At 54.0% G+C, this 26,622-nt stretch overlaps 2 protein-coding genes across 3 annotated transcripts; one reads left to right on the top strand and one right to left on the bottom strand.

Annotated features, from left to right (window-relative positions):
- The first annotated feature begins 1,838 nt into the window (after window positions 1–1,838).
- PCYOX1L (prenylcysteine oxidase 1 like) lies at window positions 1,839–13,400 on the top strand. Of its 2 annotated transcripts, XM_045903168.3 has the most exons (6): window positions 1,839–1,980; window positions 5,761–5,967; window positions 7,615–7,789; window positions 9,432–9,643; window positions 11,830–11,970; window positions 12,417–13,400. In XM_045903168.3, exons 1-6 carry the CDS (start codon window positions 1,893–1,895, stop codon window positions 13,076–13,078), a joined length of 1,485 nt encoding a protein of 494 aa, XP_045759124.1. In that variant the 5' UTR covers window positions 1,839–1,892; the 3' UTR covers window positions 13,079–13,400. The 2 variants fall into 2 exon arrangements, with proteins under 2 accessions (XP_045759124.1, XP_064452752.1); XM_064596682.1 differs by lacking the exon at window positions 5,761–5,967 and having other exon boundaries at window positions 1,866–1,980.
- Window positions 13,401–18,811: 5,411 nt separating this feature from the next.
- On the bottom strand, window positions 18,812–26,407 carry IL17B (interleukin 17B). The gene is made up of 4 exons (XM_064595603.1): window positions 26,293–26,407; window positions 25,067–25,221; window positions 21,789–22,078; window positions 18,812–19,135 (listed from the first exon to the last, which is right to left on the bottom strand). The coding sequence occupies exons 3-4, from the start codon at window positions 21,923–21,925 to the stop codon at window positions 18,904–18,906; spliced, it is 369 nt and encodes a 122-aa protein (XP_064451673.1). The 5' UTR covers window positions 21,926–22,078; window positions 25,067–25,221; window positions 26,293–26,407; the 3' UTR covers window positions 18,812–18,903.
- Between the last annotated feature and the right edge of the window lie 215 nt (window positions 26,408–26,622).

The raw sequence follows: 26,622 nt of genomic DNA, 5'->3' as shown, positions 1-26,622 counted from the left end.
ATTTCATTACTCTTCCAATCTTGTCTGTATACCCTGGCTCCCTAATACATTGCTTCCCGTAGTCCCAGTGCTAGGAAGTATACTCTTACTTCTATCCTCTCGGACTGTCCACATGGCCAGGTTCACTGGAGATTTTAAAACATGGCCCCAAATCTCCTTGAATCTGGACTTTGTGGATGACCAATAGAATGTAGAAGTGACTGCTGGTTTCTGGACCCAAACCGTCCTCTCTCTGGATGTGTACCCTTAGAACTCAGCCTTCAAATTAAGGGCAAACTGAAGCAGCTTGTGGAGTGGAACCGGGCCCTAGCTGAGACTTCAGCTGATAGCCAGCACCGTCTTGCCAGCCATCTCGAGTCATTTTGAAAGTGGATCCTCCAGCCCCTAGTGGAACAGCCCCATCTGACACCACATGGAACAGAGATGAGCTGATCTCACCGAGCCCTGCCCAAAGCACATATTTATGGGCAAAGCAAATGACTGTTACTTGTAGCCACTAAGTTTTCGGTTAGTTTGTTATGCAGCAACAGGGAACTTGATAGGGTCACCCAGCTTCACTCCCGGTCTCCTAGTGTAAACATCACTACTACCTGAACAATAGACATGTTTTATTGGGAAGATGATTTTTCTCTGTTCCCATGCTTCTGCACCAGTAGGTTGGTTCAGTAATAAATATGTGAGGCCTTTTGTTTGGGGTGGGGGGGAGTGGAATTTTAGGGTTAGTAAAATTTACCTTACCAAAAAGCTACACGGATTGGGTTAAGTCAGCACATAAGAGAACTTGGCACAAAGTAATTGATGAATGCTTATTTAACAAAAAATTTAAGGGAATATCTTGAGTCATTGGGAATGAACTTAAAAAGTTTTATTCTGACATAAACATTGCCAAAAAGATTTTTTTAAGGTTATAAGAAATGCATGTTTGTTCGTCTACCACTTTACTAGTAACCAGTTTGGCAGTTTTATGACTCAGAGAGCTGACTTAGAATCCCAGCTGTATGCTCTTTTACTATCTTCTGAACCCTTTCAGTCTGCTCTCTTAGCCACAATCTGACGAATTAAATATGGGTTTCCCTTATTTATCCTGAAACTCATCCCCAACTTTATTTTCCGCTAGAGGAATCTGTCCTTCACCATGTAATGAACTAACCACACTGAGCTGCTCTTGTTTTCTGAGGGTGAAAATGGGAGCGTATGCCTCCCTTCCTACCTTTCCTCCCTCTGAGAAGAGACTGGATGAAACCCTTCCCTTTGGATTAAGTAGAAGGCAGAGACACAAACTGCATGTAGAGCCTGCAAATGCACGTCAGTGACAGCAGTCTCGAAAGCATCTGGCCTTGTTTCCACACACGCGGAGGGGAGCATCCAGCCACCATGGCTGCCCACGCTTGGTCTGCAATTTGCTGCACTTGCAGACGCTGCCGAGCGGTATCACGTCCCTGATCTCATGTGACTGTCACAACCGCTTAGAAAGGGAGAGCAGGGAAACCGAAGGAGACACAGAGACGGCCCGTTAGCGAGCTAGGGACTCGCAGTGGTTAGACTGGAACCGGGGTCGTCCGCCTCTCGCATCGATCTCCCCGCACCCGCGCCCTGGTCCTGATGCTGAGCGCCGGGAGCGCGCACACCTGCGCGTGGGCAGGACGAGCCAGCCAATGGGGAGCCCGCATCCAGGAGGCAGGACGGGGGAGCTGCGGCGGACCGAGCCTGCCCGAGAGGGCTGCAGCTAATGAGCGCCTAGTGCTGGAGAGAGACGGCTGCCCGACCAATGAGAGGCAGTGGCCAGCCGGGCTGAAGGCGGAACAGCCAGTGGGGCGCCGGGGCGGGGCGGCGAGCCCAGCGCCAACCCGCGAGCGCCGAGCCCCGGCGTGCTGTCCGGATCGCCGCCCGCCATGGCCCGCGCTGCCCGGCTCCTCGCCGCGCTAGCCGCGCTCCTGGCCGCCGCCGCCACGGGCGGAGACGCCCGGCCCAGCAAAATCGGTGCGGGAAGGACGGGGTGGGGGCCTGCGCGGGGGGAGGGCTGCGAGGGAAAAGGGATCCCCGCCGGGAGCAACCGGGTGGGGGAAGGGGAAGGAAGCTGAGCGAGGGGAGGGGTCCTCGGGAAAGGAACTGGCTGGAGAAGAGGCGAGGGACTGACACTGGGCGAGGAAGGGGACCGGCGGTAGGCAAGGTGCTGATCCCAGGGCATGTGGCGACGGCTACCGGGGGCGGAAGAGAGGCTTGGGACCGGACTGGCCACTGATCTGACCACAAGGTCCAGGGGCATCGAGCATCTGCGGTGGACGCCCCGATGGATGGCAGAGAGGACCTGGTCTGGGTGATGTCATTCGTAAAGGTTTATTGAGGACCGTCTGTGTAGCAGGCACAGTGCTCCGTAGTTCCTGTCTGGAGGAGGGACTGTACAATACAGAGAAGTCAGCGGTAAGGCCGAGAAGGTGCCCCGATGGGAAGAGCGCTTCGTCCATCTTCCAGGCTCTTGGAGGGCTTTCGAGGGCTCCGTAGAAGGAGCATCTAAGCCAAAACCTCAGGGAGAATAGGAGACAGAACCCATGGTAGGTCTGCTGGAGAGCAGTTTGCTGAGTGACAGTGGAGAACTTTTAACAGCAGTCATCTTGGATTTTATTATTTTATTTTGAAAATTTTCAGATGTACAGCAGAACTGAAAGAACTGGATGTACAGTGATCAACTGTGTACTCACCACCTAGGTTCTGCCCTTAGCAAACTGCTCCTATACTTGCGTGTTTACATGGCTATCACCCCCCCCCCATTAATTCATCTTACATCTTAATGCATTTCAAAATAAACTGCAGACATCAGGACACTTTGCTGAATACCTTCTCATGCATCTCATTGACGAAAGTTCCATATTTGTTTGCAGTTTATTTCTCTTAACAATTGTCATTTCAACTCGATAGGACTCCTAAAGATTTTCCAGTCCCTCGAATATAAAATTCCCACAGGCAGAGATGCTAGGCTTCTGGTGTGAGGGGACAGAGTCTCCACTCCACTAAGCTGCCCTCTCTGCACCCCTGTTGGCAGGGAAGCATGTCCCGTGGGAGCACCACAGACTTACTGGGCCAGTATAGTGCCAAGGCTTCTTTGGATTACAAAACCTCAGCTCAAGCCATAAATGGTTAAGACAGACAGCCAGAAATCAATTTGGGACTGAGAGTTTAGGGTTTTCAAGGGAGAGCGAATCCTGAGAGCTAGTGTGGTCAGAGAAGACCTCAGGGAGAAGGTGGATTTTGAGCCAGGCTCCGAAGGTTGGGGAAGTTAGGCAGGCCATGTCTGGAGGGCAGGACACTCCCTTCATCTCTCAAAAATGGGCAACAGAACAAGACACTTCACACTGGCCCCTGGGAAGGGGCAGGGCCTCCTCCCAGCACTCCTGTTTCCAACAGGGCACAGCTGGTTGCCTGCCTCATCCCTGCCTACCTGGCCCCAGAGGTCACCCAGGGCAGGGCACTTGGCAATGCCAAGATGCTCAGTAGCCTTTTTGATTGTCCTCAGCTATTGGACAGAAGCCTCCGTTCACCCTTGGTGGTTTGGACTCGACACACGAGACTGAGGAGCTTCCTGTGAGGATGGCTTCACCCCCAGTCTGCTGCAGGGTCAAATCTGAATACCTCGGTGTGATGTTGGACCCTTTAACCCGACACACACAGACACACACACACGGAGTTCCACACGCCGCCCTGCTCCTGCTGTTCTCGCTGGGGAGAATGGGTTTCTGCTACCGGGCAAAGCCGGTTGTCCTCCAGGGCCCTGGTCAGATGTGACTTCCCCTGGGAAGCCTGTGTCTCCACGTGCTCAGGCAGAATTTGTTGCTTCCTCCTCAGGATTCCCTGGCACCCTGTTGTTGCACTTGGTCACACGTTGTCATAGCTCATTGTGCAAGAGTCTGTCTGCCCACTCCCTGCCTGAGCTCAGGAGGACAAAAGCCCTGCTTGATTCTCTTGTGCCCTAGCACATCTTATCACGGACCAGGGAGTGGGTGTCAGTTTGTGGGCGTTGAATGCGCTGCTTCTCGACGAGGTGAGCTCTTCTGCTTCCCTGTAGCCCTCTGGGCAGCTTCCAGGCCTCGTGATGTTCGTTCCTCTGAAGAATGGATAATTTGGGGGAAGCACACTGGTTGGAAAAGGCTAAGGGCACTCTTGGAAATGGTTGTGTAAACACTGAAAAGGAGGAAGTGGTTTGTTTTTTTCAAGATGCAACAAAGACTTAGCTTTACCACCTGCCAGGATCCGGGGGCCTGGTGAGCTGCTCTTGGCCCTTAAACGGACCAGGGGAGGAGAGCGTGCAAGCACGAGGCCCCGGGGAAGGAGCGTGTGCTGTGGGAATATGTGGGAGTGACACCCGACTTGTCTTCGGCGAGCGAGGCAAGCCAAGCTCTAACTGCGCGTGGGGGCCACAGAAGCAGCGAGGCAAAAGGCGACAGCACCCCTGACAGGGAGCAGCGCAGGCCGCAGCACAAGGGTGAGAGAGCAAAGTCGTGGGTTCCACAGCCAAAGAAGTCAAGGCACACGAGCAAGTGGAGTGTTGGGAGTGGGGCAGGGAGTGCGTAAGTGAAGGGGGGCCAGATCATAACCTTGTATTTTTGCCTTCTTGACAGGAGCTTGTTTCTCTTCCCTCCTCTGGCATGGGTCCAACAGGGGTCCAGAGGACAAACCAACACCAGATTTATCTCCTTTTCTATTTGGACCGACTGCCAGATGAGAAGAAAGCTGGGTCTCAGGTTGTGGGAGGTGTGGCCGTCCAGTTCAGTAGCTTCGTAGCCGCCTTGCCGTCTTTGCAGAGTGTTACGGAGTCTGAGTAGCTAGATTAGGCTCTGTCTGGACAGTGGTGCCTCGGAACCCCTCAGAGCCCACATCGCCAGCGAAGCATTGTATGAGTGACTTGGATGGGAACACGCATGGCTTATGAACCAAGTTTGCAAATAGCAGGAAAGCAGGAGGCATAGAAAAGACAGTGGATGATAAGATCCCCAAAGACATCAAAGCTGAAACTTCAGAACAAGAGAGAGTCCAAACCGGCAAAGGGCGCCCTGCACGGTAGTGAGCGGCCCATCCCAGGGTGCATTCCAGTCTTGGCAAACACCGAATGTAGAAGTGATTAAAGGGTCAGGTGGTAGGTTGCCCTAGAGCAAGGGTTGGCTGACTTCAGTAAAGGGACAGAGAGTAAATACTTTAGGCTTTGCAGGCCATACAGTCTCCGTGGCAACTACTCATCTCTTCCGCCCTAGCATGAAAGCAGCCCCATAAACAAGCTCCAGAAAGAGTTCCAGTAGGACTCTGTTTGCAAAGACAGTCGTGGGCCTAGAATTGGCCCACAGGCTGTAGTTTGCCGACCCCCAGATTAAGGAGTGGTTCCCAAACACTGATCTCACCTAACAGTACTTGCAGCAACCAGGTTTTCACCAATTCAGAGTGAAATGAAAATAGGGACAATGTAATGAGTTTGTATAAAACTAAATGTATTTTCTTTAAGTGATCATCCAAAATGTTGAGATTCTTTCCTGCTAACGTGTCATTTTCATTATAAAATGAGCGTTACAGTAGGTGACAATTTTCAGGTTGTCCTTTGCTCTTTGTAAATAGCTTTACTAAAAAACTAGCCCAAGGATTTCCTTTTTGAGAGGTGATAAGCCTGCGAAATGCAAGGGCCTGGGAACCACCTCCCGGGGGTGGTGAGGGTGGGACCTGCAGCCTCACGCCCATGCTCTGTCTCTCCCCTCCTCTGCCTCCCGGGCCTGCTGACAGCTGTGGTTGGGGCCGGAATCGGGGGCTCCGCCGTGGCCCATTTCCTCCAGCAACACTTCGGCCCCCGGGTACAGATCGACGTGTTTGAGAAGGGGACTGTGGGCGGCCGCCTGGCCACCATCTCTGTCAACAAGCAGCACTATGAGAGCGGGGCTGCCTCCTTCCACTCCCTGAGCCTGCACATGCAGGACTTCGTCAAGCAGCTGGGTGAGTGCACTGCGCCCGGGCTCCCCACGTGTCGCATCCAGGGCTAGTGGCAGCCATTGGGCTCCTCCCAGAGGGCCCCGAAGGTCAAGGCCAGAAGGTCATGTAGCCCCATCTCCTCATTTTACAGATGGAGCAGCTGAGATCAGAGAGGGGAAGGAACTTGTCTGAAGTTACACAGTGAGTTAGTTGCAGAGCTGGGATTAGAACCCAGGTTTGACTCCCAAGCCAGTTTCTTTCCCTTTCAATTTGCTGCCTCTCAGTAGCCACAATCATAATGGCTTCCACATGCTGTGTGCTTGCCAGCTACTTGGCATCCTTCTAGGTGGGATGTAGGCATTACATCACCCCCAATCCTCCCTACCCAGCCACCCTCCTGCAAGACAGGTGTTAGATCTCCTGAGGAAATGTCTACACCTCTGCTGCGGCCCCGCCGCTAATGAGTAAGAGCTGGATTCAACCCCGGCAGCATCTAGCGAAACCACAAATACATAGACTGTTTGACACCCAAACTCTACTTCTTGGAAGTGACCCTGCAGGTGTACTTGCAGAAGAGCTAAGTGGCATACAAACGAAGTTATTCCTCACAGTGTTGTTTGAGGTAGCAGAAGGTTGAAAATATCCCACCTGCCCACCCACTGGGATCTGAGAGTAAATATTGTTTAAGTGTACAGCAGACTCTTCAGCAGCCAGATTGAGGAAGTCCTTTAGGCCCAAGTTTAGAACAATCTTGGAGACACAGTATGTGAGTAAGGTGCAGAGCCGCGTATAGTATGTGGGGGCAGAGGAGGAGTAACTCCTAGATATACATACTTAGGAGTGTTGGCAGAAAATATCTCTGGAAGGATGCTGAAGGCAAGTGGCCTCCGCGATGGGGAACTTAGTGGCTCAGGGACAGGAGATAGGAAAGTAACAAAGCCTGTGACTTGGGGCAGGTCCTAGAACCCAAGCCTCGGTTTCTTCATCTTTAACTGGGGGTGCTCTCACCTCTTCTGCCTCTTCCCAGGCTGAAAGAGGATGAAGCGAGATGCTGAAGTCCCTGTGCTCTGTAAGCTGTCGCGTGTGCAAAGGGCTGGGACTCCGTCCAGGTGGTCTCGGTGGCCAGGGCTGCCACCCGAGAGCCAGCTGTCAGTCCCTGGCCATTCTGGGATGACATGTGAATTTCCCACACTCATGGCTGAGTGCATCCCTGTTGGGAAAAAAACCTGTAAGCTGGTACATTATTTTAACTCTCACGTCTTTATCGACTAGCCTGCCCAGTGCATCCATTGACTGTTTTAAACAAGCAGCATGGGGGCGCCTGGGTGGCTCAGATGGTTAAGCGTCTGCCTTCGGCTCAGGTCATGATTCCAGGGTTCTGGGATCGAGTCCCGCATCGGGCTCCCTGCTAGGTGGGGAGCCTGCTTCTCCCTCTGCCTCTGCCCCCCTCTCTCTCTCTCTCTGACTTTCATGAATAAATAAATAAAACATTAAAAAAAAAAAAAAAAAAACAAGCAGCATGGATGAACAAACCGTAGTGTGTCCCTATTCCCTTTAATGGAATGGGTCCATTTGCATCCTTCAGGAGGACCCTAAGTTTCGCTCAGGCACCACTGGATCTCCAGGGGGGGCCCTTTGAGTGGGACCTGAGGCTCCTCCCTGTCTCCTCAGGGCTGAGGCACCGGCGAGAGGTGGTGGGCAGGAGTGCCATCTTCAGCGGGGAGCACTTCGTGCTGGAGGAGACCGACTGGTACCTGCTGAACCTGTTCCGTCTCTGGTGGCATTATGGCATCAGCTTCCTGAGGCTGCAGATGTGGGTGGAGGAGGTCATGGAGAAGTTCATGAGGTACGGCGGGGCAGGCTACAGGGAGGGCGTTCCAGAGGGAGCGAGGAAGAGAGGTGGGGAAGGAACCGGCTGGCCTGGAAACTGTCGAGAAGGAGAAGGGGGACTTGCTTGCTCATGAGAGCCCCGCACAGTTCAGTCCTGCTCCTGGGCGAGCCCCCAGCACGAGGACTGGACTGACAGGGTGCGGGGGTGGGTTTCTGGTGTTGTCACGCTAGCCGAATGACTCGGAGCAGGGCTTGCAAATGCATCCACCTACAAGGGCATACCTGGGGCGTGCGTAAGCAGAGGCAGCTGGTGGAAGAGAAGAGTGGGAGTGGGGTGCCCCGAAGAGCAGGGCCCCACCTGAAGGGGGCGGCCAGCACTCTGCCGTGTGGGAAGGCCCACCTCCTGTGGCTAGGTCTTCCAGTTTTTTAGAAGAAGCTGGAAATCCAGAGTGATGCGTGAAACCTCCTGGTTTTTCAGTATATGCAACCAGTTCATCTTAGAAATAAGCCAAATGAAGCACATCTATAGGCCTCATACAGCCTGTGGGTCATGCCCTTATAAGCCCTACTGTCCCCCAGTTTTCCCATCTAGAACAAACTCCTTTTTTCACCACTTCCCTCCTCCTTGGGCCCCGGCCTCCTCCCCCACTCCTTCAGATGATGAGGACAAGTGGTCCGATGTCACTCTGTCCACTTCTCACCGTTCACCCACTCACCATCTGGCACTCCCGCTCTCCCCTGAAGGTCCTCCCTGCTCCCTGGCCCAGACGCAGACATTCAGGATGGCCCCCCAGCCTCCTTGCTGGGTCCTGGCACTTCGCCACTCTCCCCACCTCCACACCTATGCCCTTCATTGCATCTCTACCTTCTACTTTCAGGTGTCCCCCAAAGGTAATGTCCTTACCCCCTCTTTCTTACGTCTTTCTCCCTTGTCCATTTTACCCAAACCTACAACGCTGACTTTTTTCCTTTCGTGGGAGAGGAACTCTATCTGGATGTCCCATTATGACCAGACTCAACACGTTGACAAAGCAGCCCAGGCAGAGGCAGCCTTTCAAAGACCAGTGCCTCTGGTCTTTGGAAATCCATCAGCCGATGAGTCCCTGAGACTGGGAGAGCTGTGGAGGGACAAGACGAGAACTCGGGGGGTGCGTGAGAGCCCTGTCGGAGCAAGCCAGAAGGGAGGCCAGGCTGGGCTAGCACAGAGAGTGACGACATTGGCGTGAGGCAGGTACCATCGGGTCCAGCATGGCCCTAGAAGCCAGCTCAGAGCCCATGCTGCTGGAGAGAGGGATGTGTTGGGGGGCGGGGGGGCTCTGGCCTGCTGCCTGGTAGTACCCCTGGGTGGTCCCCTCTGTGTCCTCAGGCAGGGAGTGGCTCCGAGAGGTGCCGTAGTTGTCCTTTAGCAGAGCCATGATGCGAAGCCGGGTCTAGTGGGGTTCAAGAATATTTGCCTTACCCCCTGCGCTGTCCCTGTGGTTGGGAGAGGCCCACCGGGGTCAGCAAAGAGGCCAAGTAACCAGCCTCCTTTCTCACCCACTACATGGAGAGGAGAGGCCCCGGGGCCCTGCTGGGCCTCCCGGGTGCGATGAGCCAGGAGTGGGTGCTCAGCCGAAAGGCCGTTCTGCACACGGGCTCCAACTCTGCACGTCTTCCAGGATCTATAAGTACCAGGCCCATGGTTATGCCTTCTCGGGCGTGGAGGAGCTGCTCTACTCACTGGGGGAGTCTGCCTTCGTCAACATGACCCAGCGCTCCGTGGCCGAGTCCCTGCTCCAGGTGGGCGTCACCCAGCGCTTTATCGACGATGTCGTCTCTGCCGTCCTGCGGGCCAGCTATGGCCAGTCCGCAGCGATGCCTGCCTTCGCCGGTGAGCCTCAGGCCCTCGGCCTGTCTGCTTCCCTGCCCCGGCCCACAGTGCCCAGAATGGGCTGGGCTCCCCGTAACTCACACTCACCAGGCTCAGTACAGTTGCCTAAGCACCTTATTGCCTTAACCCTATTTGATTCTGGTATGGGCCCTCCAGGCTGGCAGGAGATAATGTTCACCCCACTTCTCAGATGGTGGAAGCAAAGCTCAGGTCTTAGGTCCGGTGTGTTTCCACCACTCCCGATTGGGCTAGTTTCAGGACCGGCCCCACTGGGGTCCATATACACAGCCTGCCATCCTCCAGCGCAGGCCAGGTCCTTCTCTTCTACCCTCCTAACATGGAAGTGCAGGCTCAGTCCTTGGTCCGCTTCTCAACCACTCACACTTCCGCCCACTGACTCCCAAGCATGACCTCCAGGCCAGACCTCCCTCCAGGACTGCAGACTCACGTGTCCGGTGCTACCCTTATGTCTCCACTGGTGGGCCTGGTGGGCACTCAGGGTGGCCAGACCTGAGCTCCTGACCTTTCCCCTCAAGCCTGCCTCTCTGAGAGTCTTCCCAGCTTGGTTGGTAATAGCTCCTTCCTGTTGCTCCAGCCAAAACCTGGGCTCATGCTTTCTCTCATATCCATCACATGGTATGTCAAGAAATCTCATCTGCAAAGGAAAGGAGGGAGGGAGGGAGGGAGGAAGGGAGAGAGAGAGAGAGAGAGGAAGAAAGAGAGAAAGGAAAGGAAAGGAAAGAAATCTCATCTGCTTTGCCTTCCACATATATCCAGAATCTGACTACTTCCCACCACTGCTTCCTCCCTGGTCTAAGCTCAGCATCCCTCACCCGGATTACTGCCAGTCTCCTGCCAGACCCCCTCCCCCACCCCCTGCCCCCTGCAGGCTATTCTCAATACATCAGCGGGATAATCCTTTTAAAACAAGACACGTCAGACCTATGTGTAAAACTCTGTAAGGGCTCCCACTTGCCTTCAAGTAAAAGCCAGAGTCCTTGCAGTGGCCTGCAAGGCCCTCCATGGTCCAGGCCCCACCACCTTCCCCACTCACCCCAGCCCAGCCACTCTGGACTCCTTTGCATGTCTCCAGCGTTCCAGATGCACTGGGGCTTTTGGGCGGCCATCCCTCTGCTTGAACATTTCTTCCCTGAGACACAGTCGTGGTAAACTCTTACTCCCCACCATGTCTTTGTCCAGATGTTCCTTGTCATTGACACCACGCTGCCACCCAGTTTTCAATCACATGGACGCCTCCTCCTGCCCCCAGCAGTGCCAGTCCTCCTACCCTGCAGTGTCAGCTTCTAGCTGCCTAACTCATTTACTTCTTTCGTCTCTTCCCACTAGAATGTCGGCTTCCCAAGGGCAGGAAGCTCTGTCTCCTTTGCTTACTGATGTATCCCAAACCCTTAGAACAGGGCCTGGACCGGTGGAGGCACTCAGCCCATTTTTGTTGAATAAATGAACGAAAAGGTTTATATCTGACAAGCACCTCCCTCGTGCCCAGGATGCAGTCCCTCTGGCTGCTGGCGTGGCGAGCTGCTTCCCAGCCTGCAGGCCCCACCACATGTTCCCTCAGCGAGGCTCTCCTGCTCACTCTTCCAGTAGCTTGTGTGTACCCTTCAAGATATAATTCATATACCGCACAATTCACCCATTTATATTTTTAAGTAATCTCTACACCCAACAACCCAACGTGGGGCTAGAACTCACAACCCTGAGATCAAAAGTCACACGTTCCACTGACTGAGCCAGCCAGGTGCCCCCAATTCACCGATATAAAGTGAATTTGAGTTGTGCATCCATTATCACAGTCAATTTTGGAATATTCTCATTGCCTCCAGAATACCCCATACCTATAGCCATCACCTCCCTGACAACCCCCCACCTTCTAGACCTGGGCAACCATAAATCCACTTTGTGTTTCTAGGGATTTGCCCCTTGTGGGTAGTCCGTATAAACAGAATCTTACCATCTGTGATCTTTTATAGATGGCTCTTGCATTGAGCCTGTTTTCACTTCACTTGTAAGTTTTATTGTATTTGTGTATGTGTTGTCTCTCCATGCCCATGTTGGGGGAGGCTTGGCCTGAGAGGTAGGCCCAGCAGGTAGGATGGTTCCGGACTCTCCGGCCCCACAGCCCAGTGATTCTGAGAACCCACTGGCCACTCTCCCCCTTTGCCCAGGAGCCATGTCGCTAGCCGGGGCCCAGGGCAGCCTGTGGTCTGTGGAGGGAGGTAACAAGCTGGTTTGTTCCAGTCTGCTGAAGCTCACCAAGGCCAATGTGATCCATGCCACAGTGACCTCTGTGACCCTGCAAAATACAGGTGAGTGAGCAGAGCAGGGCATGTGGCCGCTCGATTTCCTAGACCAGGAACACTTCCACCAGTCTGGGAAAGGCTGCCAAGTGGTTCCGGCACTGCCCAGTGACACCAGAGGGCACTGTCGTCCTGATTCAAATGTCAGAGCCAGAAAGCTGAGACTCGCATTCAGCCAGCCCCGTTCATTTGACCACTGAGGACTGTGAGCCTCAGCCTTGCCCAAGGCCCTCCAGCTAGTCAGCTGCAGAGCTAGAGCAAAAGCTCCGGATTCCTGACTCCCAGTCCAGTGCTCCCTCTGCAGCCACACCAGCATGGAAAGCCCAGGACCCACCATCCCACCGGCCCCGCAGCACCCAGAGCCTCCTACCCTCAGCGCTGGGCCCCAGGTGGAGATCAGTGGGTAGTGGGCAAGGAACAAATTGACTTTTGTGCTCTATTCTCTCTCCTTCCAGAAGGGAAACCCCTGTACTATGTAGAGTATGAGAACGGGGTGGGCAATGGGTCCGACTTCTATGACATAGTGGTCATCGCCACTCCCCTGCACCTGGACAACGGCAGCAGCTCCATCACCTTTGAAGGCTTCGACCCGCCCATCGATGCCGCGCAGGGCTCTTTCCAGCCCACCGTGGTCTCCTTGGTCCATGGCTACCTCAACTCTTCCTACTTCGGTTTCCCCGACCCTAAGCTTTTCCCCTTTGCCAGCATCCTCACCACAGATTTCCCCAACTTCTTCTGCGCTCTGGACAACATCTGTCCCGTCAACATCTCGGCCAACTTCCGGCGCAAGCAGCCCCAGGAGGCCGCGGTTTGGCGAGTCCAGTCCCCCAGGCCCCTCCTCCGCTCCCAGCTGAAGACCCTCTTCCGCTCCTATTACTCGGTGCAGACAGCCGAGTGGCAGGCCCACCCTGTGTACGGCTCCCACACCACCCTCCCGCGCTTTGCCCTCCACGACCAACTCTTCCACCTCAATGCGCTGGAGTGGGCGGCCAGCTCCGTGGAGGTGATGGCTGTGGCTGCCAAGAACGTGGCCCTGCTGGCTTACAACCGCTGGTACCAGGACCTAGACAAGATCGACCAAAAGGATTTGATGCACAAGGTGAAGACTGAGCTGTGAGGGCACCGGGGACAGCCCGGGAGCGTCCATCCCCCACTGAAGAGGGCTTCCCCCCCCCCCCCCCCCCCCGCCAGCGGCCGTGGCTGGGCAGGCTGCGCTCGCCGCCAAGCCTCCTGTGTCAAGCTGCGCTCGCCGCCAAGCCTCCTGTGTCAAGCTCCTGCTTCTTCCAGCGTGGGTCCAGGCGGCCCACTCCGCCTCTCTATCTTAAGGACTTTCACAGTGTTTGCTTCTTTTTAAGGGGAGAAGAGAAGGGAAGGAAATTCAAGCCTGTGTATTCATTTTATTTATTTTTTTTTTAAGAAATAAAAATCCATTCTCTCCAGCTGCTTCTGACTTGGTTTCCTAACTAGAAGACGGGGATGGATAACTGGGAGGAAATAATGGGGCAGAGAATGCTGTCACATTTCTTTATTGCTTTTCATTGCCTACTCCCAAAATGTATGCGAGGCAGTGCCTACAATGAAACACGCGTATGGGGGCGCTTGGGTGGCTCAGTCAGTTCAGTGGCCAGCTCTTGATTTCGGCTCAGGTCATGATCTCAGGGTCCTGGGATCAGGCTCTGGGCTCTGCGTTCAGTGGAGAGTCTGCTTAAGATTCTCTCCTTCTGCCCTTCCCCCTGCTTATTCTCTCTCTCTTTCTCTCTCTCGCCCTCCCTCAAATAAATAAATAAATCTTTAATAAAAATAAAGACATGTACCAGATGGTTACAAATAGTAGAAGAGAAGATCAGAAAACATAAGACATGATAATAGCTCCTATTTCCTGTGCACTTGCTAGATACCTTAACTAGTTAAGAACTAGGTACCTAGACACCACCCAAGCCTCCCAACAACACTGCATATTGGGAGAGATGACTGGTGGGACCCAAGCAAGAGATGGTTACTGAAATGGTTACCTCAGTGAAGCTTCTAGGATACTTCTGAGCTTCCTAGCAACCAGTGGAAAAAGGGAAATACACCAGGCCATAAGAAGAGGAAAGCTTTTCCTTGGCACCTGGAAGAGTCGACCATTCTATCCATTATGCAAGGGTTGAAGAGTAATAGGGTGGATCTTTCTTGCAAGAATACAAGTGCCCAGATGGTGGAGAGCAGCCCTACCTTACCCAAAAACATTTACCCCAGTAGAAGAAAGGATGAAAAGGTGTCGGGATGGAGTTCTGAGGTTAAGCTGAGACTGATGCCCAATTCCCACCCAGAGCTGCTGAATCTAGGTCTGGGGGAGGGCCCAGAAACCACGAGGACATAGCATTGCCAAACAGTACTGATACTGTGCTTTCCTAACAGGAATGGCTCCCAAGGTCATCCAGCGAACTTCCCTCTTTCTGTAGAGATGGCGACAACGGCCCAGCTTGAGGAAATAACTCGCCCAAGGTCTCTTGGTGAGTTCAGAGGGCTTAAATCTGGAGCATCTCCCCTAAAAATAACTAAATTCAGGAGGGCCTGGGTGGCTCAGTCGGTTAAGCCTCTGACTCTTGGTTTCAGCTCAGGTCATGATCTCAGGGTCCTGAGATTGAGCCCTGCCTCCGACTCTGCTCAGTGCAGTCAGCTTGAGATTCTTTCCTCCTCCCTCTCCTTCCCCCGCTGCCCCTACCCTTGCTCATGCTGGCGCATGCACGCTCACTCTCTCTTTAAAATAAATAAGTAAAATCTTAAAAAAAAAAAAAAAAAGTTGAATTCAGCATGGGACAAAATACCCTGCAAGTAGGCGGAGGCGTTTTTGCTGTGCTGGGATGATAGAGGTGGTAGTGAAGAAGATAGTGCGTCTTGTCGGTTATTATAGGAACTACGAGGCCGGCACATCGGTAAGAACGCTTCTGGCTGAAGTAGTAGAAAACCAACCTTAAACTGGCCTAAGCAATTAAAAGGTCTTACCGGTTATGAGAGTCCAGGCACAGAGCAAACATCAGCCCTGTGTCGTGCCAGACCCATTTCTTCTCTCCTGGTCAAGGATGGCTGCCAAGAGATCTCTCCCGCCTGTGAACCAAAGCTGGTTCTGGGCCAGTTGGGCCCCCGCTGAACCAATGCTCAGTGACCAAGCGAATGCCGTGCGTGCTGACTGGCTTATGTCTCCGCTGCCAGACCAGTCATCAGGACACAGGGGATGAAATGAAGCTGATTGGCTTAGGAGAGCCAAGTCCCTCCCCCTGAAGCAGAGGCAGTCTCACCCAAATTACAAATTTGGAAAAGTGGAAAGGGTGTTAGACGCACGATGTCAACCACACACAGGATGGGGCTGTGTCCCCGCCCTCTTCTCAAGGCCAGTGGAATCAATATGTAATGACATCCTTTCATGGTCTATGTTTGAAATGAAGATGCCATGGGCTGTCATGGTGTCTTTGATGAGCATTGGAATTGGGCCAGAGGGCCAAGGCCAATCTCAAACTTGTCCCTGATAACCATCCCTCCCTTGCATTGTGCACAGAAGAGGCAAACCAGGACAGTTACACCTGATCCCCAGTCCTCAGTTGGGGCTTTGGCTCCATGCCCCAGCCTGACTGCTGTGAAGCGGGCTCGTTCTTTGGGAACTTCCTTTATCTGGGTAGACAGGCCTGAACAGCTCAGAACCAACGCCGGACACAATGCCCACACTTCCTGCTGGCCTGCTTCCTCAAGCCCCGACCCGGGAGCGGGATCTCACCACCTCTCTGCCTGCAAGGAAAATCCAGAGATTCCTGAAGATAGCAGAAAGGAGCATGGGGACCAGCAGGAAACCTTGGCCCCAGGGCCCAGCCGAGCCTTCTCAGCCCAGGACAGGAGCCCCCAAGGGCCCACAGCCTTCTGGGAGAAGAGAGAGCATTTGCAGCAACAGAGAGAGCCCTATAATCTGCCAAACAAAGAAGGAAGGAGGACGTATTCATCCGCAGTAGTCCTGGAGCAGTGTGGTGGACATTTAGAACTCTTCCCAGGGATTCCACTCCCAGAGCAGGTGACTTAAGTGAAACTTCAACACTTGGAAGTAGGGGAGGTTGTGGAGGGTAGAGTTGGGGATGACTAAGGAATGGCAGGGGCGAGAGGAATGCCCTGCTCCTGATCCACCTCTGAAGGAGCAACAGGAGCTGGGGCAGATCTTGAGCCCCCCCTAGAGGCCTCCATACATGTGTGCATGCATGCATTCATTCACCAAGCCCTTCATCCCATTTTGCACTGGACATCGTGCTAGGTGCCGGAGATGCAGCACTGAAGGAGGCAGATAAGGCCCCTATTTTCATGGAGTGGGGGTTTCACACCAGACAGTGCAAAACGGGAAACACACATCAACTCAAACCAAACGAGGTTCCTGGGCACAGTGCAGACCCTGCACTCTCCCTGGACCTCCAAAGGTCCTGAGCAATTTCCCTGCCTTTAAACCAGGGGACTGGGAAGGACCAGCTGCCAGCCCAGGCTTACGAGGCCATGCTCCTAAGCTGCAGAATGGTAACACTGGAAAAGACCCCAAAGATCCTAAATCCCACCTGCTCATTTCACAGACGAGAATACTGAAACCCAGACAGAAGAAAAGGCAGCATCCATATAAAACTAACTGGCATTTACTGAGGCTCTCTGTCCCACCCGGATGAGGACTTTCCCCGCCCAATCCCTATGCCCCAGGGAACTCAGGCTCTCCCAGGACTAGAGCAGCCCTCCTGCAGCTCAGTTCTTCCCACGCCCTCAACCCACAACCAGGCTTGAAGTCCATGTCCTAAAGCCCCAAGAGCGGGCCGTGGGGGCCTCAGAGATGAACAACCCCAGGGAGAAGGGACGGCTGCTAAAGGCGTCAGCTCAGGCTGGCTCATGAAGTCTATTTTCTATGTGTCTGGAACCAGGCCAAAGCTTCCTGGGGTAATTTTAACCAGTATCCACTCTAGAACAATACCAAAAAAGGTAAGTTGCTTACCACCCCAGACAGGCGCATACCTAATCACTGCCCTTTCATGAATTAGACTCTTAAAACATTCAGAGCTAAAACTGAAGGTAGAGGAGCCAAGCAAAGTATCCCTATATTGGCTCTTGGCCCTCTTATTGAAATTACCTCTGAAGTGCCAGTTATTCTTACCCTCAGAAAATAACCTCAACCCCTCAGCTGTCTTGGGGTAGGGAAGGTATTTTTAGACCCTAGAACAGCTGATTTAGGACTAGCTGCAGGGGCTAGGGAGATCAGGGGGAGGATTGAATTGCAAGGAGCTAATGGGGGGAGCAGGGAGTTATCCAGGGGGCAGGAACCAGCAGGGGCTTTAGGACAAGTCAGTCAGCAGTGCCTTTTTGATCAGCAGAGTGTCTTGATCTAAGCCAGGGGTTCTCAACTGAGGGTTGGTGGAGGGGAGGGGATGGGCGAGATGGGTGATGGGTATTAAGGAGGGCACTTGTTATGATGAGCCCTGGGTGTGTATGTAAGTGATGAATCACTAAATTCTACTCCTGAAACCAATATTGCATTGTATGTTAACTAACTAGAATTTAAATAAAAAATCAAAAAGAAAAAAAAAAGCCAATGGTTCTCAAAATGTGACCCCTAGATAAAGCAGCATCAGTGTCACCTGGGAACACTGCATTAGAAATGCCAAGTTTCTGGGGCGCCTGGGTGGCTCAGTTGGTTAAGCGTCTGCCTTCTGCTCAGGTCATGATCTTGAAGTCCTGGGATGGAGCCCCCTGCTCAGCAGGGAGTCTGCTTCTCCCTCTCCCTCTGCCCCTCCAGCCCACTTGTGCTCTCTCTCTCTCTCTCAAATAAATAAAATCTTAAAAAAAAAAAAAAGAAAGAAAGAAGAGCCAAGTTTCAGCTCCCACCTAAAAAATACTGAATTAGAACCACCGTGTGTGGGGCCCAGCAATCTGTTTTTTTTTTTTTTAAAGATTTTTTATTTATTTATTTGACAGAGAGAGATAGAGAGAGCAGGAACACAAGCAGGGGGAGTGGGAGAGGGAGAAGCAGGCTTCCTGCCGAGCAGGGAGCCCGATGTGGGACTCGATCCCAGGACCCCGGGATCATGACCTGAGCCGAAGGCAGACGCTTAACGACTGAGCCACCCAGGCGCCCCCCAGCAATGTGTGTTTTAATGAGCCCTCCAGATGATTCTGGTGCTAGCTAAAGTTTGAGAACCAATGATACCAGCAAACCATCTAGACGGATCCCCTTGCACATAAGGCTGGAGGAAAGAATGATCTACACTGGTGCTTCTCCACTCTTGAGTGTTTGTTCAAAGCAAGGGATCCCAGCCCAGAAAAATGCATACCCACATGGAAGTTTCAAGGCTGGGTGGCCTGGGTGAAAAACCACCACTCTTTGGCAATCCAGAGGCTCTGCTCTTCTCTGGGTCTAAGGCTGACCTGCAGAGAATCTTAGAGCTGAAAGAGACCTTACAGGTTACTTAGTCCAACCAAAGTAGGAATCTGCTCCACAATATCCACAGAGCCTCAGCATTAGCTGGGCCCTTCCAGAGACTGGGAGCTCACCGCTTCCTAAGAGCTTGTTTGCAATTGTCCTCGATTTATTTGGGGAGAGTTAGTGCTTGTTCACTCCTACATAGGTCTAGATCAACCAAGCTCCAATAACTTGGTTGAAATAGGCTTATAAACCCCAACTAAAGGAAGTATGTGACTGCCCTAAGTGGTAGAAATGAATGCGGTATTTTTAAAATAACCTATCTCAGTGGTGGTGATGGAATATCCTCCTTTACATTGATCCGAAATCTACCTCCCTGCAACCTCCCATCCGCACCCTGGTTTCGGCTTCGGAGCCACAAGGAGCAAACCCAAGGTCTTGCTTAACAAAAGACAGCGTTTACTCTTCATGGGCCTCGCTTGGCGCCGCAGCTCAGGGAGGGTGGTCTCTGGCTACCCTCAGCCGCCGGTTCAGAAGATGCAGGTGCAGCCCACCGCAATGGTCTCCATGACGGCGCGCTGGCGGCAGGGCCCGGGGCGTGGTGGCAGCGGGCAGAGGCGACGGCGCACTGGCACCTGGCTGAACACGGGCACGCTCACCATGCTGCGGTCCTCCTGCATGGTGAAGGGGTTCACGCAGCCCAGACACAGGCACCGCGCCTCCGGCAGGTCCGCAGGGATGCGGCTCGGGTCGTGGTTGATGCTGCAAGAAGGCAGGAGAGAGCCCTGAGGGGCAGGTGCCCAGGACAGGGCAAACCCGTGCCCATGCCCCACACCCCTACCTTTCCTAACTGGGGTTTTCAGCCCCGCAGCCAGGCTGTGCTCTGCTGGGGCCTGGGCAGTGATGAACTCCGGGTTCCAGGTGAGAAAACCGAAGATCTTAGAAGGCAAGCCAGCCCCAAGGTTATCCAGGCTCAAGGTCACCAGTCAGTCACCCAGTTCCCTTCCTTCATCCCCAGTACTAGATTGTACTGTGGGATCGCAAAGAAGCCAACGCTTTCTCTGTCTCGCGCCCCCTCCCCCGCCACGTGTTTATGTTTACATATAACTTCATCCACGGGAAATGACGTAGGAGCATGTTGATGCCTAATCCTCACCAGAAGAGGAGTCAGGAGGCCTGGGTTCTATTCTGACGGCGTTTCTCTTCATTCAAGACATGCTTTTCACACACCCACCACGTGAGTGAATCTGTCCTAGGCATGACGTGTTCACTGATGGACAGCACACACAGGTTCCCTCCTAGAGCTGAGAGTATAGGGACTTGCTTTGTGACCTCGCCTTCCTTGTGCCTCAGCTTTCTCGTCTGCTAAATGGGAGGGAGGGAGTTTGTGGACCTGCAGAATCTGCATCACTCAGGAGCTTATTAGAAATGCAAAATCTTGGGGCGCCTGTGTGGCTCAGTCTGTTGAGCGTCTGCCTTCAGCTCAGGTCATGATCTCAGGGTCCTGGGACCCTGCATCGGGCTCCTGCATGCAGGAGCCTGCATCGGGCTCCCTGCTCAGCGGGAAGCCTGCTTCTCCCTCTCCCACTGCCCCTGCTTGTGTTCCCTGTCTCACTGTGTCTCTCTCTGTCAAATAAATAAATTAAAATCTTAAAAAAAAAAAAGAAAGGCAAAATCTCATCCCTACCCCAGATCTCCTGAGTCACAACCTGCATTTTTATAAGATCCCCCCCAAAAATCAAGGGCACAATAAAGTTTGAAGCCCAGGTTTGTGGGATTTTAATGGACTCTTCTAATGGCCACATTCCAGATAACACATTCCACATGTGGCTATTTAAATTTAACTCAATCAAAATTTGTCAACTATACTTAAATAAATAAATCTAAAATAAATGAAATAATCATAATGAGTTTCTCAGTTGCACTAGCTACATGTCAAGTGCTCAATAGCCACATAAAGCTAGTCACCATCACAGAAAGTTCTGTTGAACATGCTCTTCTAGAGTCTTGGGACCTAAGATGTGCAGCTAAAAATATTTGGCCTGGGTGCACCTGGTGGCTCAACTGGTTAAACATCCGACTCTTGGTTTTGGCTCAGGTCATGATCTCAGGGTTGTGAGATCAAGTCCCACTTTAGGCTTCACACTCAGCAAAGAGTCTGCTTGAGATTCTCTCTCTCCCTCTTCCTCCGTCCCTCCCCCTGCTCCCTCTCTCACTCTCTCTCTCTCAAATAAATCTTTAAAAAAAAATCTTTGGCCTGATTTGTGAGTGAGGACCCCTCCAGGTTAGTCTATTTCTTCGTTACTCATTTAGCACACACACATTCGGCCCCTCCTGTATGCCAGGGTCTGTGCTTAGAAGGAGAGCTACAGTCGAGGTGAGACATCAGCCCTATCATGTAGGGGCGGCAGGTCCTAACTTGCAAACCTGGCTGGGCACCCTCATCACGGGGAGATGTATAAAATACACTACATCAAAATAAATAAACAGAAAGAAAATCTGAAGAAAAAAAAATACCACTTTCTGCGCCTCTCCCCGGAGACTGTGATCGAGTGGGCCACTCGAATCCTTACATGACTCTGATGCAGGCCCTGGGAAGGTGCCAGTCGAACGTGAGACAGATGCTGACACAGCAACTTGATGCCTCCTGCAAGAACTGGGACTGGGAGCAAGTGAGAGCCTTGCAAGCCCTTAGCGGGCATGTGAACCACAATCCCTGGGCTTTGCCTCCATAGCTCATTTAATAACAAGCCTATAAAACCTATGAAGTGAGACTCTTTTTTTTTTTTTAAGATTTCATTTATTACCTGACAGAGAGAGAATGAGAGAGAGAGAGCACATGAGAGGGGGGAGGGTCAGAGGGAGAAGCAGACTCCCCGCCGAGCAGGGAGCCCGATGCGGGACTCGATCCAGGGATTCCAGGATCATGACCTGAGCCGAAGGCAGTTGCTTAACCAACTGAGCCACCCAGGCGCCCGAAGTGAGACTCTTAACTATGGGAAAGAAACTGAAGGTTACTGGAGAGGAATTGGTTGGGGATTGGGGTAACTGGGTGACAGGCATTAAGGAGGGCACGTGATGTGATGAGCACTGTGTTATAGGCAGCCGATGAATTACTGAACTCTACCTCTGAAACTAATGATGTACTATATGTTGACTAATTGTATTTAGATTTTTAAAAATGAAAAAAAAAAAAAAAAACCCACCTATGAGTATGAACCCGTATCACCGCCACTTATGCTGAGGAACCTGGGGCTCAGAAAGGCTAAGCCTGCCCTGTTCCACACAGCCGGTAAGAAGCAGAGCAGCCGGGATTCACAGCAGGTGCTCAGGCCTCTGAATCCAAGGCCTGTGACAGTGATGGGGACGGTAGGCACCGTGTGCGGCTCGCCCCTGGCTGCCCAGCCCAGCTTACCTGTAGCCCCAGGGCGACAGGCTCCTCTTGTTGGACAGCCACAGCTGCAGGTTGACCTCGCACTTCCTCTTGGCCAGCTCGGAGCTGTTCCTCAGCTGGGCCACCATCTCCCCGAGGTTCCTCTCGTACTCCTCCATGTGGGCATACGGCTTCGCCTGGGACACCAGGTCCAGCGGCACCTGGTGAGGCCCTGGAGCCAGGGTGCCAGGCCGCCCTGGCCCCTTCCTCTTGCCTTTGGGGTTCCTGGGCTGGCCCAGCCCCAGGAAGATGGAGAGGGTGAGAAGGAACAGCTGGGGAAGAAGGCCACATGTCAAAGGTAGGAGAGCCTGGTCTCCCGCTCTGGGCCAAGGCTCAAGGCCCAAGAAGGAGAGAGGGAAGAGAGCCTCTGTGGGGACCACCCTCACCTGCCATGCGTGGCCTGGTCCCGCGAGGCCACCGCACGTGTACCACAAGTGTGTGTATGTACCATAGTCATCGCTAAGTCCTACCTGAGGCACCTCTCAAACATCTCACCACACTTCCACTTCTCTGGGCAACCATCCTCACTTCCCTCAAAAGCTTCCTACCTGGGCTCCCCACATCCTCCCTGGCTCCTTCAATCTGTTCTCCATACCAGGGCCAAGGACAGGTGTTTGAAATGTAAATCTGATCATGTCACCCTCCAGCTTAGCAGTTCACCTTCAGGGTAACAACACCCCGACTCTGCCACACAGTCTGACCTTTACCTCCACAGACCACCCCTGATTCCTCTCACACCTGTGCGCCAGCCTCTGGCCTTCTCTGAAGCCCTTCTTCCCACCATGATCCTTCCTGCCACAGGGACTTTGCACAGGCTGCTACCTGCAGAGTCGTGCCTCCCCTCACCTTCTAAATGCCTCTTAGCCCTCATGTCTCAGCCCAGTGTCATGTCCTTAGGGATGCCTCAGTGGACTTTCTTGGGCTCCCAACACCACACGCCCCTTGCGTGACTGTAGACTTATTGTGTGTGCGTGGCTCTTTTATACGGCCGTCCCCCACCAAGCACAGACTTCGTGTGGACAGACATTGCAACAGTTTCCACATAGTGTCTCAACCCCCGTGACTGGGTCAGTGAACGGCTGTCACCAGCCCTGCCCTTCTGTAGCTCACCGTCTGGGATGGGGAGCACACAGTAGACAAGAAACAAGCCCCTAAATCTCTTGGGGCTTGTTGTTGAAGATGATGAGGTGGGCTGCATGTGGCTGGGGATCAGGGACACCTGCTTAGCCGGTGCAGTGGATTGGTCCCCCAAGGCCTTTCTGGGGACCAGGCATGTAGGTGGGGTCTGAAGCATAAGAGGGAGGCAGATGTGGGCAGAGGGAGTCTAAATATCTCACAGGGACGGGGGGGCAGTGTGAAAGGAGGTTTGAGTTGGTGAAGAGCTGTGCTGGGGAAACCATGAGGCTGAAATAAGAGTATGCGGAGGAAGCCGACGGGGCGGGGCGGGGTGGGGGTGAGGCGGGGGGAGGGGGCTGTGAGACTAAGGTGGGGAATCAGGCAGGTCCCGGCTGAGGATCCCCGTTGGACGCCATGACACCTGTGCTCCCCTCCTTCGCGCCCAGCCCTCTGCCTGCCGCCCACCATCCACGCCTCACCCACTTGTATCCAACCGTTGTCCTCCTGTTCCCACAGAACTGGAAGCATCGGGAAAGGCTCTGGCTTGCTCAGGAGAAGCCCCCGGGGCCTGGCAGTACCCAGACTCCTCAGCAAGCCCAGGAGACAGACCAGAACTTGGGTGGGGCCCAGGGCTCACCAGAAGGGAGGAACCTTCAGGAGGGTTTCATCTGGTCCCTGAATCTAACCAGGCTCCTACCTGCCCTGAGTCACTCACCTCACCACCTGCACGGCCCACGCCTGAACTATCCAGGCTACCCAGCAAGTCTTGACCCTTGGAAACAAGTTTCAGCATAGCCCCTCCTGGCAGCACCACTGCCTGGCCCCAAATCCACCACAGAGACTCAAGTCGCTAAATTCTTCCTTTTTGGTCCTGGATTCCGGTGCAGAAAAATGTCTCCTTAACTGTTGGCTTTCCCATCTGAGCGTCTCCCGTGGGGTTCTGAAACTCTGGCTCTCCATTCAGAGAAACCCAGAACAGAATCAAAGTCCCCTTCCCTGGGAAAAAGAATCAAAAAGGACTCGCCCAAGGTCACACGGCCTGGATCTCAGGACCCCGGGGACTCTTTGGAAAAACCCCTGGTAACGGAGTTTGCCAGGATCTGCCCCGATGGCTTCGGCCTGAAAGGGCCTCACTGCGGACGGGCTGAGCCCGGTTCAGGAGCCCGAGCTGCTGGCCATGGCTGCAGGCTCTGAGACCAGTCTCTGTTTCTCTCTCACCCTGGGGGAGACGGCCGAGGGAGAACTCGCCTCTGCAGATTCCAAGCCAAACAGAGGCAGCCATTAATCAATAGGAAAGAAGTAACGAAACCCTCAGGCCCGAAAATGGGGGGGGGGGTTGGGGGGGGAGCGCCACGTACCAGGTTGTGCGGCCAGTCCATCCCGCGAGCCAAGCGGCTGGCCTGCAGCTGCCGCCCGCCTGGAACCCCAGATGCCTTCGCCAAGAGAATGGCAGCAACAGGATGGAGCGAAGCAATTATAGCTCGTCGGGGGGCTGCTGGGGGGTGGCTGGGTGGGCTCGTCATCAGCTGGGAGCCTCGGGCCCCCAGCTGGCTGGGCCTGGCGCAGTGGCAGGCGGCGAGGGGTGTGGGGGCAGGCCAGGAGCCGGGCCAAGGTGCCCAGGGGCTGTTGACTGAGGGACAATGCCCTGTGTGTCTGGCGGGGCTCTGGCGGGTGGCACCTCCGCCTGTGGCCTGTGGCTAGCCACCCCGCCAGCACCCGCAGGGCCGGCTAAGACAATCAGCTTCGTTTGCTTTGGGGATGGTGAGGGGGTGAGGGTGGAGGAGGGATAGGCTGTCTGTTGGTCAGGAGAGCAAATGTTCTCCAGTGTGCCAGCCAGGAGCAGGACATAGGCCCCATCTCCCAGGGAAACAGCCTCAGGCACCCCGGCCTCAGCCAGCCTCAGGTGAGTTCCGTGGCCCCGGGGGGGTCGGAGTCCCACCCACGTAGTTCACTGGCAGGGAAACTGAGGCCAGGGCGAGGAAGGGACGTGTCTGGGATGACACAGTGGGTTAGAGATGACAGAGCTGGGATTCATACCTGGTCCCGGCGCAGGGCCCTATCCCCCACCCCGGGCTGTTTGTCTTGGGATATTTTCTGCAGGGTTCCAGCCTGCCGTGAGCGTGTTTCTGAATCTGTGCTCTCACCGGGCTAAGTCACAATTCGTGAGGACTTCGTGGCTGCTTGTTCTGGCCTTCCCGACGTCGTGCTCCCCACCCTGTACAGAGGGTCTTCGCTCCAGGGGCCTGCCCCTGTGTGGCTGTCCGTGACTTTGACTCTGTCTCAGCCTTGGTTTCCTTCTCTGTAAAATGGGAGTCATACCTAGGAATCAGCAGTGGCCTGACCCCTTTTTTCCTGAAATCTCTCCGAGTCTCCCTTCCTACTTCTCTAGAATGGGGGTAATTGTAGTGGCCACTACTTGGGGCTGTTAAAAGGAGTAAAAGGAAATAAGCCATGTTTAACGGCTGGTACAGTACCTGACATGTAGAAAGTGCTCAATAAATACTTAGCTGATTATGATGAAATAATCATATAATTGTAACTGCAAACATGAGCGGTTCTAATTAGCATTAGAGCCAGCAGGGTTCTCATTGCTCAGTCAACTCTCCTTCCTTACCCCTCGCGCCCACCCTCCCGAGAGAGCTCTGGGCTTCACAGGCTCCCGCCACAGTGTGGTTAGCTCGGGTGAGCCCAGGGTCTACGGGGCCTAGAATCCCACGCTGAACTGACCAGCCCCGCGGGTCGAAGTCTCTCACCTCAAGTGAACAGCCCAGGAGCGAGCCAGTCCACCCAGGGAGGCGGAGGAGGGGTGGGAGGGAGCGTGCAGAGGACAGGGAGGGACACCGTGAGCAAACATCTAGGACTGCACCGTCTTGTTGAGGGCCAGTCCTGGCCATTTACAGGAATTGGGTGAGGGGGAGAACACAGAGTGCGACGCACTCCTGAATGTCACAAGATTAATCTGCCCGGGGCAGGTTTCCACAGCATAACTGAGAAACTGGCTGAGGCTGGAGCGCATCGAGAGATACCACCATATTTGGTCAAATACTAGACAGGACTCTATTCTATCACTGGAAACTCCAGAGGGAGGGGGACTCTGAAAATACCTCCTCGGGCAGCAAGGGCCCCCACTCCCATCCCGGGCTGCCCAAGCCCCACTGCCACTGTCCTCAGAGCGAGCGTGAAGGGGTGAGGGATGCGGGCAGCCTCCTCGCTGCCCCTCTGCTGCTGGCGGAGCATCCGACCAGCACACAGTTGGCGGGACCCCACTCCCACTGTGGCACCCACAAAAAGGGAAATTAAAAGGCAGGGACCTGGCTGCCAGGGGTTTCCTCTGCTTCCCAGGACCCCTGAAACCACCACACTCTCCTACCTGCTGGCCACACACACCCTCGCTTCTGTATCCCCAAGTCAGGACTTAGCTTCTCGGCTTCCAGCTTCGGTGCTTGTCCATATAGATTCCCGGCTCCCAGCCTCGGAGCTCTGACAATGCAGGCCCGGGAATCTGCACCTAACAAGGAGCCAGTCTGGGAACTACAGGAGTCCTTACCCATCCCCTTCTCGTTCCCCGACCCCACCCCTACTTTAGCACAGGAGATGGAGGCCTAGGAGGGGTGGGCCTCATCCAAGGTCACAGGCCTGTTGGTGCAGAGCCGTGGGGGAGGCTGGTTAGAGCGCACCTCAGTCTCCTAATTCTTACTAC

This window comes from Mirounga angustirostris, unplaced genomic scaffold (genome assembly GCF_029215605.1).
Source record: "Mirounga angustirostris isolate CCGP_5_RB_7025 unplaced genomic scaffold, mMirAng1.0.hap1 SCAF_7, whole genome shotgun sequence".
NCBI classification, from domain to species: domain Eukaryota; kingdom Metazoa; phylum Chordata; class Mammalia; order Carnivora; family Phocidae; genus Mirounga; species Mirounga angustirostris.
The sequence above is the reverse complement of the archived record's forward strand: the minus strand, read 5'-3'. Positions and strand labels throughout refer to the sequence as shown.

Coding starts and splice junctions, on each gene's coding strand:
- PCYOX1L (XM_045903168.3), top strand. CDS start 1,893: ATGGCCCGCGCTGCCCGGCTCCTCGCCGCGCTAGCCGCGCTCCTGGCC. Junction 5,968..7,614: donor GGACTTCGTCAAGCAGCTGG/GTGAGTGCACTG, acceptor CTGTCTCCTCAG/GGCTGAGGCACCGGCGAGAG. Junction 7,790..9,431: donor GTCATGGAGAAGTTCATGAG/GTACGGCGGGGC, acceptor CACGTCTTCCAG/GATCTATAAGTACCAGGCCC.
- IL17B (XM_064595603.1), bottom strand. CDS start 21,925: ATGGAGGAGTACGAGAGGAACCTCGGGGAGATGGTGGCCCAGCTGAGG. Junction 19,136..21,788: donor CTGTCGCCCTGGGGCTACAG/GTAAGCTGGGCT, acceptor GCCTTCTTGCAG/CATCAACCACGACCCGAGCC.